Source organism: Pseudochaenichthys georgianus, chromosome 1, assembly GCF_902827115.2.
Source record: "Pseudochaenichthys georgianus chromosome 1, fPseGeo1.2, whole genome shotgun sequence".
Classification (NCBI taxonomy): domain Eukaryota; kingdom Metazoa; phylum Chordata; class Actinopteri; order Perciformes; family Channichthyidae; genus Pseudochaenichthys; species Pseudochaenichthys georgianus.
This window is the reverse complement of record NC_047503.1, coordinates 195,625-209,304: the sequence shown is the minus strand read 5'-3', so window position 1 is coordinate 209,304 and position 13,680 is coordinate 195,625. Positions and strand designations below refer to the sequence as shown.

General features: G+C 44.0%; 1 protein-coding gene across 2 annotated transcripts in view; it reads right to left on the bottom strand.

Annotated features, from left to right (window-relative positions):
- Positions 1 to 1,323: 1,323 nt before the first annotated feature.
- LOC117455299 (glycine receptor subunit beta-like) overlaps positions 1,324 to 13,680 on the bottom strand; it is a 174,884-nt gene continuing 162,527 nt past the window's right edge. For both annotated transcript variants that reach the window (XM_034094754.2, XM_034094748.2), the window contains exons 9-11: positions 12,577 to 12,725; positions 7,389 to 7,547; positions 1,324 to 2,155 (exon numbers count right to left, since the gene is read on the bottom strand). In XM_034094754.2, the coding sequence (XP_033950645.1) occupies positions 1,862 to 2,155; positions 7,389 to 7,547; positions 12,577 to 12,725 (602 nt within the window). In that variant the 3' untranslated portion in view covers positions 1,324 to 1,861. The remainder of the gene's footprint in view (positions 2,156 to 7,388; positions 7,548 to 12,576; positions 12,726 to 13,680) is intronic.

Here is a 13,680-nt window from a genome sequence, read left to right as displayed (position 1 = left end):
CGCAGCGTCATACTTGTTGAATGAAAAGTCAACTTTAAACATCCATGACTTAAACACTTTATCCAGGATAAAAGCCACATAGCTGCACCTGCAAGGTGAATACAGCTGGTAACAGAACAAGTGTTTGAATGCATACATTAACAGGTTTATGATATCACTGCCCCGTCTAAAACACGAGTGGATCTGACTTTAATTACATTTGTCTCGAGTGTTTCGTCAACTTAATGTGTTGCTTAAAATAATACTTCTGCATACAGTATGTGACACTGTGAGTGTTGCACGGCCAGATACGGCTCAGCTGACTCAGATAAGAAAATATATGATACATTATGAAGTGATATGCCGCGGACTGTACTTAATGTTACTCTGATCCGGTTACTTATGTTGTGGCAGATATGTAAGTAAGCTTTCTTAACGCTAATGTTATAATAGTCCGATTGCTCTGAAGATGGGAGGTGATATTCTATTAATGTTCACGTTCACACAGTCGGTGATTTTTGCCGGCTGTCTTTCCTGCATCGGCAGCTTTTCTGTATTTCCTTTCTCCTGTAATATGACTTGATCGCTTTAAACTCCGCACACTGAGCTCTGATTGGTCAGCAGGCGGTGCTTTCACTGAGTTGAGCTCTTAGCCTGCAACCTAACCTGGTCCCGACCAGGTTAGCCGCTAAGCATAAGTTACCATGGAGATCTAGCCTGCTAAAAAGAGAACCAGCTTCGTAGGACCGGAAAGCCGGAGTTTTCCCTGAATTTAGCCGGCTAAGCGAAAATCCTGCTTCGTAGTATACCCCCCTGGTCTCTGGGTTTAACAATTCCTAACAATTGCCTGCCAATGGTGGCACGTGTGCCTAGGGTTGCCGACCCCTGGTGTAGACAATTGTTGAGCTGTCACGATAATTCATTTTGTTGGATGATACATTTTCCCGGAAATTATTGCGATAAACGATAATATTGTCAGCACCGTTGTAAGACCATTTTAGACCACTTACACAATGATAATAATAATTCAAGTACATTCTTTCAAACAGAACTTTTTTTTATTGAACATTCAACATGGCAAATGAAATAATATTCTAGATAAAAAATAGAGAGAAAAAACAAAGACATTGAGAAACAGGGGATGAAAGAAACACAAAAACACAAACAACTCACTAAGCTCCTCAAGCTCTCCTCATCTTATCCTCTCGCCGCAGCTATCGCGTTATCTCTATCTATCTAGTTTCATCTCTATCTCTCTATCTCTCTATATCTTCTTATCTCTCCTCTCTCTCTCTCTCTCTCTCTCTCTTATCTCTCTCTCTCTCTCTCTCTCTTTCTCTCTCTCTCTCTCTCTCTCTCTCTCTCTCTCTCTACGAAGGTCTCATGTAAATTCATTTACAATATATGTATTCCTTTATTCTTTGCATATTCTTACATTTTTGGAATAAGGTCTTATTAAGTTTGTTTGTCTCACTTTTGAGTTCTATATCTTTAACATAAACTGTTACCAATATTATTTTTTCTTCATGAAAAAGCATGTATATCTAATGGGAAGCATAGGGGTTTTGGTGTGAGCAAAGCAGGATATGTTTCACATTAAACACAGGGAGCTGTATCAGAGACAACATGCAGTGCCTACTTAATGCCTGGGTTTGAGAGGAACTCCAGTCAGCAGCCTCAAGGTCTTGTAGTTGTGTTGATTTACATTGTGTCCCAACAACCACAGCAGTGTCATCAGCTCTGCAAACATGGCTCTGGATTTTGTTAAGTAAATAGTTAGGTAAGTCAATTTTCAAGGTCAATATACTTTCAATAACAGTATGGTAACAAACTACAGTTAACAAATCCCTTTATGTTCACCCTATTCTCCTTTCTCCCCCTCTCACAGATAGACAGACCAGTAGACAACATTAAAAAAGAGAAATGAGAATGGAAAGAGGGCTCTTGCATAGAGATCAACTCGTTTGGCTGCAGCAGGTATGACAGGTTTGGGTGGTGCTGTTTTCTTGTTGGCTTTGTTCTGTGACTTGAGGGCCCCAGATACTTCAACAGGTTTACCATAACAGTCAAAATTGGAAAGTTCAAAGTCTCGAGGTAAAGATCCCACAATGCTGAAGTCATTGGAGCGAAGGTCCGATTTGGAGGTGCAAACTTTCTTACAGCGAGTTTCCACCACCTAAAAGACAGAAACTGAATTCAGAAATATGATAGTCATCGTGGCTTCAAGTGTTTCAAGAAAGACTAAGGTGCCATTACTCTTTTTTTAATTATACATCAATTGTTATAATGATGCCTGATGTGTTATTTTTGTCTTTATCAAGGAAAGGAAACTCATTCCCCTATCCATCCATCCATTCATCCATCCATCTTCTCCCGCTTCTCCCTAGGGAGGCGCCCAGGTGGCATCCTAACTAGGTGCCCGAACAACCTCAACTGGCTCCTTTCGACGCGAAGTTCGGTCACCCTCCCGGATGACCGAACTTCTCACCTTATCCCTAAAGGAGACACCAGCCACCCTGCGGAGAAAACCCATCTCGGCCGCTTGTATCCGCGATCTCGTTCTTTCGGTCATGACCCATCCTTCATGACCATAGGTGAGGGTAGGAACGAAAATGGCCCGGTAGACAGAGAGCTTTGCCTTCTGGCTCAGCTCCCTTTTCGTCACAACGGTGCGGTAAAGCGACTCCAGTACGGCTCCCGCTGCTCCGATTCTCCGGCCCATCTCACGCTCCATTGTTCCCTCACTCGAGAACAAGACCCCGAGATACTTGAACTCCTTCTCTTGGGGTAAGGACTCATTCCCTACTTGGAGTGGACAGTCCATCGGTTTCCTAATGAGAACCATGGCCTCAGATTTGGAGGTGCTGATCCTCATCCCAGCCGCTTCACACTCGGTTGCGAACCGATCCAGTGAGTGCTGAAGGTCACAGACCGATGAAGCCATCAGAACCACATCATCTGCAAAAAGCAATGGTGCAATCCTTAGTCCACCGAACTGCAGACCCCCTCCCACATGACTATGCCTCGAAATCCGGTCCATGTATATTACAAACAGGATTGGTGACAAAGCGCAGCCCTGGCGGAGGCCAACCCTCACCGGAAATGGGTCCGACTTACTGCAGAGGACCCGGACACAGCTCTCGCTTTGGGAGTAGAGAGATTGGATGGCCCTAAGTAGAGACCCCCTCACCCCGTTCTCCTGCAGCACCTCCCACAGTAACTCCCTGGGATCTCGGTCATACGCCTTCTCCAAGTCTACAAAACACATGTAGACCGGATAAGCGTACTCCCAGGCCCCCTCCAGGATCCTTGCGAGAGTAAAAAGCTGATCCGTCGTTCCACGACCAGGACGGAATCCGTATTGTTCCTCCTCAATCTGAGGTTCGACAATCGGCCTGACCCTCCTTTCGTGTACCTTAGAGTAAACTTTCCCGGGGAGGCTGAGTAGTGTGATGCCTCTGTAATTGGCACACACCCTCTGATCCCCCTTTTTGAAAAGGGGAACCACCACCCCGGTCTGCCACTCCTTCGGTACCGTTTCCGACTTCCACGCAATGTTGATGAGACGTGTCAACCATGACAGTCCCTCAACACCCAGAGCCTTCAGCATTTCTGGGCGGATCTCATCCACCCCCGGGGCTTTGCCACTGTGGAGTTGTTTGACGACCTCAGTGACCTCCCCCCGGGAGATTGGTGTTGATCCCCCGTCATACTCCAGCTCTGCCTCCAACATAGAGGGCGGAGTTGTCGGGTTCAGGAGTTCCTCAAAGTGTTCCTTCCAACGCCCTAACACTCCATCAGTTGAGGTCAACAACGTCCCATCCTTACTGTACACAGCTTGGATGGTCCCCTGCTTCCCCCTCCTGAGGTGTCGGACAGTTTTCCAGAACAACTTTGGTGCCGCCCGAAAGTCGTTCTCCATGTCTTCTCCGAACTTCTCACACCCGCTGCTTTGCCTCGGCCACGGATGAGGCTGCTGCCCTTTCAGGCCTGTCGGTACCTTGCAACTGCCTCGGGAGTCCCCCGGGATAACAAATCCCTGAAGGCCTCCTTCTTCAGTCGGACGGCTTCCCTGACCACCGGTGTCCACCAGGAGGTTTGAGGGTTACCGCTCCTTGAGGCACCTAGGACCTTGAGACCACAGCTCCCTGCCGCGGCTTCGGCAATTGAGGCTTTGAACACAGACCACTCTGGTTCAATGTCCCCAACCTCCACAGGAATGCCCGAAAAGCTCCGCCGGAGGTGTGAGTTGAAGGCCTCCTGAACTTGGGCCTCCTCCAGACGTTCCCAGTTCACCCGAACTACACGTTTGGGCTTACCAGGTCTATCCAGAGGCTTCCCCCGCCACTCGACCCAACTCACCACCAGATGGTGATCAGTTGACAACTCCGCCCCTCTCTTTACCCGAGTGTCCAAAACATACGGCCTCAGGTCCGATGATACGATAACGAAATCGATCATGGACCTTCTGCCTAGAGTGCTCTGGTACCACGTACACTTATGAGCATCCTTATGTTCGAACATGGTGTTTGTTATGGCCAATCCATGACTAGAACAGAAGTCCACCACTCCGGTTCAGATCAGGGGGGCCGTTCCTCCCAATCACGCCCCTCCAAGTGTCTCCATCATTGCCCACATGTGCGTTGAAGTCTCCCAGCAAGACTAAAGAGTCCCCTTCAGGAGCCCCATACAGGACTCTTTCCAGGGTCTCCAAGAAGGCCGTATACTCTGAACTGCTGTTGGGTGCATAAGCACACACAACAGTCAGAGTTTTCCCCCCCATAACCCGCAGGCGTAGGGAGGCGACCCTCTCGTCCCCTATTATTATTATTAAGCTTAGAATTTAGGAGAAATGCCCTTATAGTGACTCATTTACCCTTTTTCCACTCAAATGAGTACCGTTATAGGTCAGTGCAGTCGGTGCTACAGTTTATTTTACAGTTGTTGCATTCGCTAAAACAACCGTTTGCTTTTTCACCAACGAGAGCTCTGGAGGCGATGTTCACGTCACTGCATTTCTCAGCAATGCCAGCATTAACAAAGGCAAATTGCATTGGAGCTGTGCTTATGTTGATTATATGCTTACGAACTCAGATTGAAACAATTTTTCCATCTTTATAATGTTTTCCAGAATGAAATGGCAAATAGTTTGCTACTATAAATCAGCAGCATTTGCTGAACATTGGAGCATTATGCCGCTGCTCCACCGGTGTTCAGCCTACTCTACTGTTTGGACGGCAGGTCCCGCTTAAATGTTGTAATCCACTGTCTGATTGCCACACAAGCAATGTCGCCTGATACAGTGGAGGAAATTATTAGTTGATCCCTTGCCGATTTTGTAAGTTTAACCACTTACAAAGAAATTAACAGTCTATAATTGTAATGGTAGGTTTATTTGACTCATGAGAGACAGAATATCAAAAAGAACCTCCATAAATGTACATCATATAAGATATATGAATTAATTTGCATTTAATTGTGGGAAATACGTATTTGATCGCCTTGCAAACACCAACAAGTCTCCCACAGACCGGTTACATAAGTCCTCTTCCTTTAAGAAAGTACTCCTAATATCAACTTGTTACCTGTATAAAAGACACCTGTCCACATAATCAATCTATCAGCTTCCAACCTCTCCACCATGGGCAAGAATAAAGAGCTGTCTAAGGACCTCAGGGACCAGACTATAGACCTGCACCAGGCTGGGATTGGCTACAAGACCATCAGAAAGCTGCTTGGTGAGAAGGAGACAACTGTTGGTGCGATTATTCAGAAATGGAAGAACCACAAAATGAGTATCAATCACCCTTGGTCTGGGGCTCCATACAAGATCTGGCCCCGTCGGTTATGATGATCATGAGAAAGGTGAGGGAAGAACTACATGGAGGAACTTGCTAATGATCAAGACAGCTGGGAGCACAGGCACCAAGAAAACTATTCGTAACATACTACACACCATAATGGAAAATCTGTGGAGGGAGCTGAAGCTTCCAGATGCCAAGCATCAGCCCCAAAACCATAAGGATTTGGAGAGCATCTTCATAGAGGAGTGGACCAAAAATCCTTCCTAAGATGTGCACAGACCTGGAGACCAATGACAAGAAGCGTCTGACCTCTGTGTGTTCAACAAGGGTTTCTCCACCAAGTACTAAGCCATGTTTTGCAAGGGGATCAAGTACTTATTTCCCACAGTTAATTAAGTCAATTTCTGGATTTTGTTTTTGATATCCTTACTCTCACTGTTAAAATAAACCTACCCTACCATTACAATGATATGCTGTTAATTTATTTGTAAGTGGGCAAACTTACAAGATCTGCAAGGGATCAAATATGTATTTCCTTCACTGTATTTCCCCATTCATGAATGTTTTTGTTGAGTTTTAATGTACGTTTGGCAACGTCCCACAGCAAAAAGTGTGTCTTACATGGATGATATTAGCATATTTGTTATACACATTCATGTCAAATGTATCACTAACTAATGTTGCTTTCATTTTGGCATTGTCTGTTTAAACTATATTGTCATATTATAGGCATTTTTTCACTATGATCTTATTTGTGACAGTCTGAAAAGACAACGTGTTCACTAAGCTCTGTCTCTCGCAACCGATTATACTTCACTCACATTTATGTCCATATCGATCAGATCTAGCTAGTTCTAAATAATAATATGACTGCCTGTTTATCAAAATATAGAACAGCATATGCATTTGTTTACATAAGGGTCAAAATGACCCCGTTTGGCAGTTCTAGGTATAAATGCTAAACAAAGTCTCTTCATCCCACACCCCTCCAAAATTCACTAGATGATAAATATACACATTTTAGGAGAAGTCACAAAGTTGAGATGTGTGGGTTTGATTTTAACATAAGAGTTAGTATACAAAAAAATTACTGGGCCGCTGTTCAAAATGGCCAATGGTAGAAAACGGTGCATGGTCGAAAACAAAATAGTCTGTCACACATGTGCCTGGTTAATGTTGCCTGACATGTGTGGTTGCGTTCTTGGCTCCACTGCTTCTGTGACAACTTTCTTCTATTTGCTGTACTCTGAACAGTCATTGCTCAGGTTAATCTTGCCCGAACTCTCCAACAGAACTATGTATTTTCCTGCCAATTTGTGTCAGTTCCAAATTCGAACCAGTTTTCGGGGATGAGGGCAGGCACTGCTGCAGTGGAAACACAAAGAAAAAACTGGTTCGCTATCAAGCACCGGCTCCACACCAGCTCTAAAATCGCTGCAGTGGTAAAGGGGTATACTTGCATGACTAATTAGGGTTTTTGAGATCACATGTCATTTACTCAGATAATATCATACTTAATGATGAATGTGATACTAATACAAATGATGTAAGCGTCAGAAACACATTCATAACCACTGCATTTCAATTCTGCCGAGTTGTGTTTACCTGCAGAGTGTTGACATGTATAGGTGTTCCACCAGTTCCATTGACTGTGTTATTTGTTTTATTTGAAGGCTTTTTTCCTTCTTTCTCTTGCAGAGCTTTCTCCTTTGTGGCCATTTTGGCTTTCTCCTCTTCAATCCGTTTGGGACTGTTAAGCATCACCTAAAAAGAGAAGGAGACAGAGAGGGAATGAAGGAAAGAGTGGGAAAGAGTGGACAATAAAGAGGGGTTAACTTGGTTTTGGATTTCTCGAAGAACGCACTCCTACCTGCAACCCTGTGTGACTCTCTTGTCAATCCAACTTATCTCCCTTAGATGGGGCGAGTTAAGCCACAAGACCATTTTAGAAGTTATATTTGCATGCCCCTTTGCTATATAATATAGCATTATTATTGAATTATACTTTTGATTGGCAGAAGACATCCTGAAGTAAATGTTGTTCTTGTTGTCGTCATTTCACTTTTATCTAATTTTTCCTTGCAACATAAGTAAAAGTGGGATCATCTTACCAAACTCTCCCCTAGATTCCTTTATTTTCCTGGGCACTATCATCACCCAGAACCTCAAGAGGGAGCAGAACATCAGCTTTCTAACAAGGAGAGGATGTTTTTCCTGCGGCAGGTCCGAAGACAGTGAGGGAGAACTTCTACACTTTCATCAATGAGTCCATGCTCACCTCCTCGATCACTGTTATGTGCCATGTTTTGTTTCTGTGTGTCTCTCTCCCCCTCTCCCTCAGGTGCTCCCAATCCCCAATCAGGGCATGCAGAAAGGCCTGAGGAAGGCTGCTGGGTGTTTCTCAATGTCGAGGACGCTTCCTTGGTAGGACATGTCTTCCGAGTTAGGTCCATCAGAAGCGAGGCAAGAATCCTTCCTAGCCTCGGAAAAGGAAGAATGGTGGAACAGGCTAACAGGTGTGCAGGTGTGCGTCATATGCGAGGCCCTGCCTTAAATGGAGTGCGATTTCTGCCAAATATTTTGGAAATTGGTCCGTGTGCAAAGCATTGTGGGGATTTTAAGACCGTAGAGGATACACATGTGCAGCCTCAAAATGTCCTGCAACGAAGGAGGCCGGCCTCGGTAGAATTCCAAGGATCCTGGTCATTGGAACAGTCCTTGACGTAGCATCCTTGAAATAGTGGCTCTGGAGGAGCCTTCCTTGACATTGAGAAACACACCCTCTCTTCCTTCTCCTCTGGGCTGCATGTGTGACCAATTTACAAAGCAAACTAAGAACAACTTTCTTGTAAAAGTACACAATTAAAACATCTAACAATTAACAAAACACAGGTTAAACCAACTGGTGTCACACAGAGACCCTACACATCTGAAAACATTTACCCCTCCCTCATCAACCTTGAAGTTTAGCCTCAGTTGCAGCACCGTGGCTGCTAGTGTGGCAGCCCAGTTGATGAGGGAGGGGTAAATGTTGTCAGATTGAGGAAAAAATTCACCAGGAGAGTTTTCGTGACTAATAGAATGAATTATGGGGGTTGGAGCTTAGACTTTCCGACTTTCAATTTTAAGGACCACCCTACATGAGGCTAAACTTCAAGGTTGATGAGGGAGGGGTACATGTTGTCAGATTGAGGAAATTCACCAGGAGAGTTTTCTTGACTATCATAACGAATTCCGGTGGTTGGAGCTTAAAATAAATGAATTTGAAATGTACATGGCACTAAGGACCACCCTAATGCTGCAATGGTCACACATGCAGCCCAGAAAAAGGAGGGAGAGAGAGACTGCAGCCTTCCTCAGACCTTTATGCAGGCTCTGATTGGGGATTGGGAGCACCTGAGGGAGAGGCTCCACCTAGAGGGAGGCAATCAAACTACTGTTTGTACCCAAAACGTCACCTGCACTCACCATTCCACAACTACACATATTAACTTGGGGCACATCCCCTGTCACTACGGAACCCAAAACACACATATTATACTGCTCACAAGAGCCCAACATTGGAGCAACACATGGAGAAACTCCATTGGTCAGTGGCAGTGCAACTGCAGGAGCAGTGGCAAGGTCTGCCACACCTCCACACACGGTTGGGATGCAGTTCACCAACACATCACTAGGCGGCAATTTATTTTCCCACAAGGTTGAAAGAAACACTTTGTCAGATGGCAAGACTTAGGGGACTTATTCACAGTTTGTCTGTGGAATACTAACTGAACACACATCTACATTGCTCTGAGCCAGGTCCACACCCACAGCTTCATATATGGGAACATCCACACCCACGGCACTCTTACAGACAGACGCAGAACTTAATCGAAAACCTTTGGTACAAGGTTTTGGCATCTCAATTGGACCCCTTAGGCCAGGGGTGCCCAACCTTTTTTGAACCGAGAGCTACTTTTAAAGTTGCCAGTCTGCCAAGATCTACCAGTCCAAATAGAGAGGCGTAGCCATTACTGACAGCCTACTACCAGGTAAATACACACTTCTACTTGTATACAACTGACCTTTGTACAATTAATACTTCATAAAATACTGCAGATCCTTTATCTGACCTCTTTATAATCTACACACATACAAGTATTTAACTGAAGTTACACAACAGTGTTGTTGATACAGAGTTGGAGTTTATTCACACGTCACTACAGTGGGTAATGTTTTCAAGAAAAATTGAACAGTGCTGCCACATATGACACAGGGAAAAAAGAAAAGACTCTGAACCCTTTCTTTGCCATTATATAAAAATAGTGTTGCGACAAAAGTATAAATTAGGCTTATTAATAAAACAACTCAGATCTGAAGCTACTCAGGAATCTGCTGCCAAAGTGCAATAAAAAAGACAACATTAATATAATCAAACCCTTTTTTTGTTGCATTTTAGTAGATTATAAAAAGAAATGCCTTTAAAATAGGATTTCTTAACCTGAATTGATAATAGACTATAATCTATTTGAATGTGCATTCTTATACCGTTTTGCACAACAATTATAATGAATAAGTTCAAACAGACTAAAACTTACAGCTGATTAATAACGGTATCTAACTTGAGTTTTTATTATATCAAAAACCTGTTGAAAATGCTATTTTTACTGTCCCCAAAAGCGCATCGGCAGCCTCCAGGGGCCTGTACTACGAAGCTGGTTCAACCTAACCTGGATATGTTTGAGTTAGCTGGTTGGCCTAATCCAAAACATACGCGCTCTCGCTAAACGGTCCTACGACACGGGTTATCAAGTGGATCGCTCAAGCCAGCCGTGTCCTATCTAGTTAGGTGCGCGTTCACATGAAAGGGGTGGTATTTGGAGCATTCGACCAATCACAAACATGGAGAAGCGTACTGACAGCGCAGCGTCATACTTCCTGAATGAAAAGTCAACTATAATATTAGACATATGAAGAAGTTAAATAAAATATCCATGACTTAAACACTTTATCCAGGATCAAAGCCACATAGCTGCACCTGCAAGGTGAATACAGCAAGTGTTTGAATGCATACATTAACAGGTTTATGATATCACTGCCCCGTCTCTAAGACACGATCTGACTTTAATTACATTTGACTCGAGAGTGTTTCGTCAACTTAATGTGTTGCTTAAAATAATACTTCTGCATACAGTATGTGACACTGTGAGTGTTGCACGGCCAGATACGGCTCAGCTGACTCAGATAAGGAGATATATGATACATTATGAAGTGATATGCCGCGGACTGTACTTAATGTTACTCTGATCCGGTTACTTATGTCGTGGCAGATATTTAAGTAAGCTTTCTTAACGCTAATGTTATAATAGTCAGATTGCTCTGAAGATGGAGGTGATATTCTATTAATGTTCACGTTCACACAGTCAGTGATTTTTGCCGGCCGTCTTTCCTGCAACGGCAGCTTTTCTGTATTTCCTTTCTCCTGTCATATGACTTGATCGCTTTAAACTCCGCACACTGAGCTCTGATTGGTCAGCAGGCAGTGCTTTCACTGAGTTGATCTCTTAGCCTGCAACCTAACCTGGTCCCGACCAGGTTAGCTGCTTAGCATATATTACCATGGAGATCTAGCCTGCTAAAAAGAGAACCAGCTTCGGATGACCGGAAAGCCGGAGTTTTCCCTGAATTTAGCCGGCTAAGCGAAAATCCTGCTTCGCAGTATACCCCCCTGGAATGCTTCTTTCACAACTTCGCCGTCTTTGAAATACTTCATGTGTTTCGGTAGAACGTGACTGACACAATAAGATGCTTGCCTTGCTCTTGTTGTTGGGCCTGGTGAAAATGGAATGCTGTGCATTTAGCTGTCCTTTCAGGCCCCTCTCCTTTTGGGAGCGTAGGGCAGAATCAGGAGGGAATTCCGTCTCGTAGCGTTTGTGCACTGTTTTGAAATGCCGCTCCTAACTTACCCTTCTTCGATAAAGCTACGCTCGCATTGCAGATGAGACAGATGGACTTTGAATTGGAATACATAAAACAATAATCATCCTCCCACTCGGAGTGAAAATTATATATGTTTTGCTTCTGCCATAATTGCGGTCGTATGTGTGTGCGGACTCACTCCTGTTGACACGGACAACGTTAGCAAACTAGTGCACTGCCCACTGCCCACCAGCCACGCCCCGACACATGGGGTCACGCCGGCCAATCACAACGCTTTGATGCATTCAAGTGCATTATTTTGGCACAGAAATATTATGTTATAGGACATTAACGATAAAACAGAATATTGTTGTTCTATTTTTAGACACATCTCGAGATCGACTGGGAATCTCCCCGCGATCGACCGGTTGGGCACCCCCATCATACCCCATCACAACCTGTGCAAAGATACTGGTGCAGGATCTATGGAAGCAGAAAGGGGATGGGATAATGTAATTAAGACAGAGAGCTTATTGAGGACATGGCAAGTATGGGAGTTGGAACAGCTAAATCTCCTTGACGTCGACTTCCTTCACTGTTATCTCCTCCTATTTACCAACAGAACAACCTCAGACTCCCATATTCATGTTTTCTGACACACCTCTGGGCGTGTGTATGGAGCTGTTGCATACATTCAGACTAAAGACAAACATGAAGATGAATCTATTTCTACAATCATTTTACATGAAAACATTGTTTGTGGTATAAAAATGCTGAAGATCTTCAATACACTTCACAATGTCTAATATATGGTCTAACCCAGTGATTGGCTTGCAGATGTAATGCTAATGGACAGTTGTCTGTATGTGTTTTTGTGTGTGTAAGAACTAACCTGCACCACAGCATATTCCACCAGTGATGAAAACCCAAAAAGTAGACAAGCAATGAGCCAGATGTCAATGGCTTTAACGTAGGAAACCTTTGGTAGTTCTGACGCCAAAAGCATACTCTCACTGGACAGAGAGAGTACTGATAAAATACCTAGAAACACACAGATGTTAAAACATTAATTTTACCACATGTGAGTTATTATTTCAAAATAAGGGACATTTATGTGGAATTTACATAGAGAGAAGCAAACGGAGGCAGGGTATCACCGCTATTGTATGAAAGACTACCATCACCACTTAATATGTCTTTGATATTGTTTTTTCACCATTACAACCAACCTCTAATTTCTTGCTCCCACACTTTTGATTGAATGAGCTTTAACGGTAGAGATACAGTTGTAGGGTGAGGAGGACAATTTCTGTACGGGAAAGAAAGTGTGACACAACACACAACATTTTCAACTCTCTGTTCTCATGCGACTACATTGCAAAATATGCTGGCACTCAGTCAAAGGTACTATGTGGACACGGCCCCTTGATGGCCTAAAAGCACTAAAGGGCAGTCTTGAAGTCAACTACACATTAAATACTCACAATAATTTGAAACAATTAGGGCAGGCATCCTCAAAGTCCGGACTCCGGTCCGGATCCGGACCGAACCACAACTGTCTCTGGACTCTGAGCAAATTATACTTTTCATATGTATTATCTGTATTATCTGTGTTATCTGCGAGACATCGCCACAACGCAACGAGTCAAAATGATCCGCTATGTCCATAGACTGCAAACAGCGCTCTGCATGTCCTGTTCCACTGTCTGTGTGTGTCTGTCAACGCATTGGTCCAATCACATCCCGTCAGCGTTTTTTCCCCCCAAACAATCTGCGAATCAGAGGCACAGTAGGACGGGTCTTCGCAGAATGCGGGTGGGAAAAATGTGTGTCTCGTCTCTTTCAACCTGTCTGAGTCAGAGCGAGAGTTTAAAAAAAATCAAAATTCAGAGCGAGAGTTAACAGCTCATCTACAGTAGTTCCATCTGTACTGTAGCTAGTAGCTACAGTACAGATGTTTCACCTACCGGGGTGGCAACTGAGTTTCACCTACCGG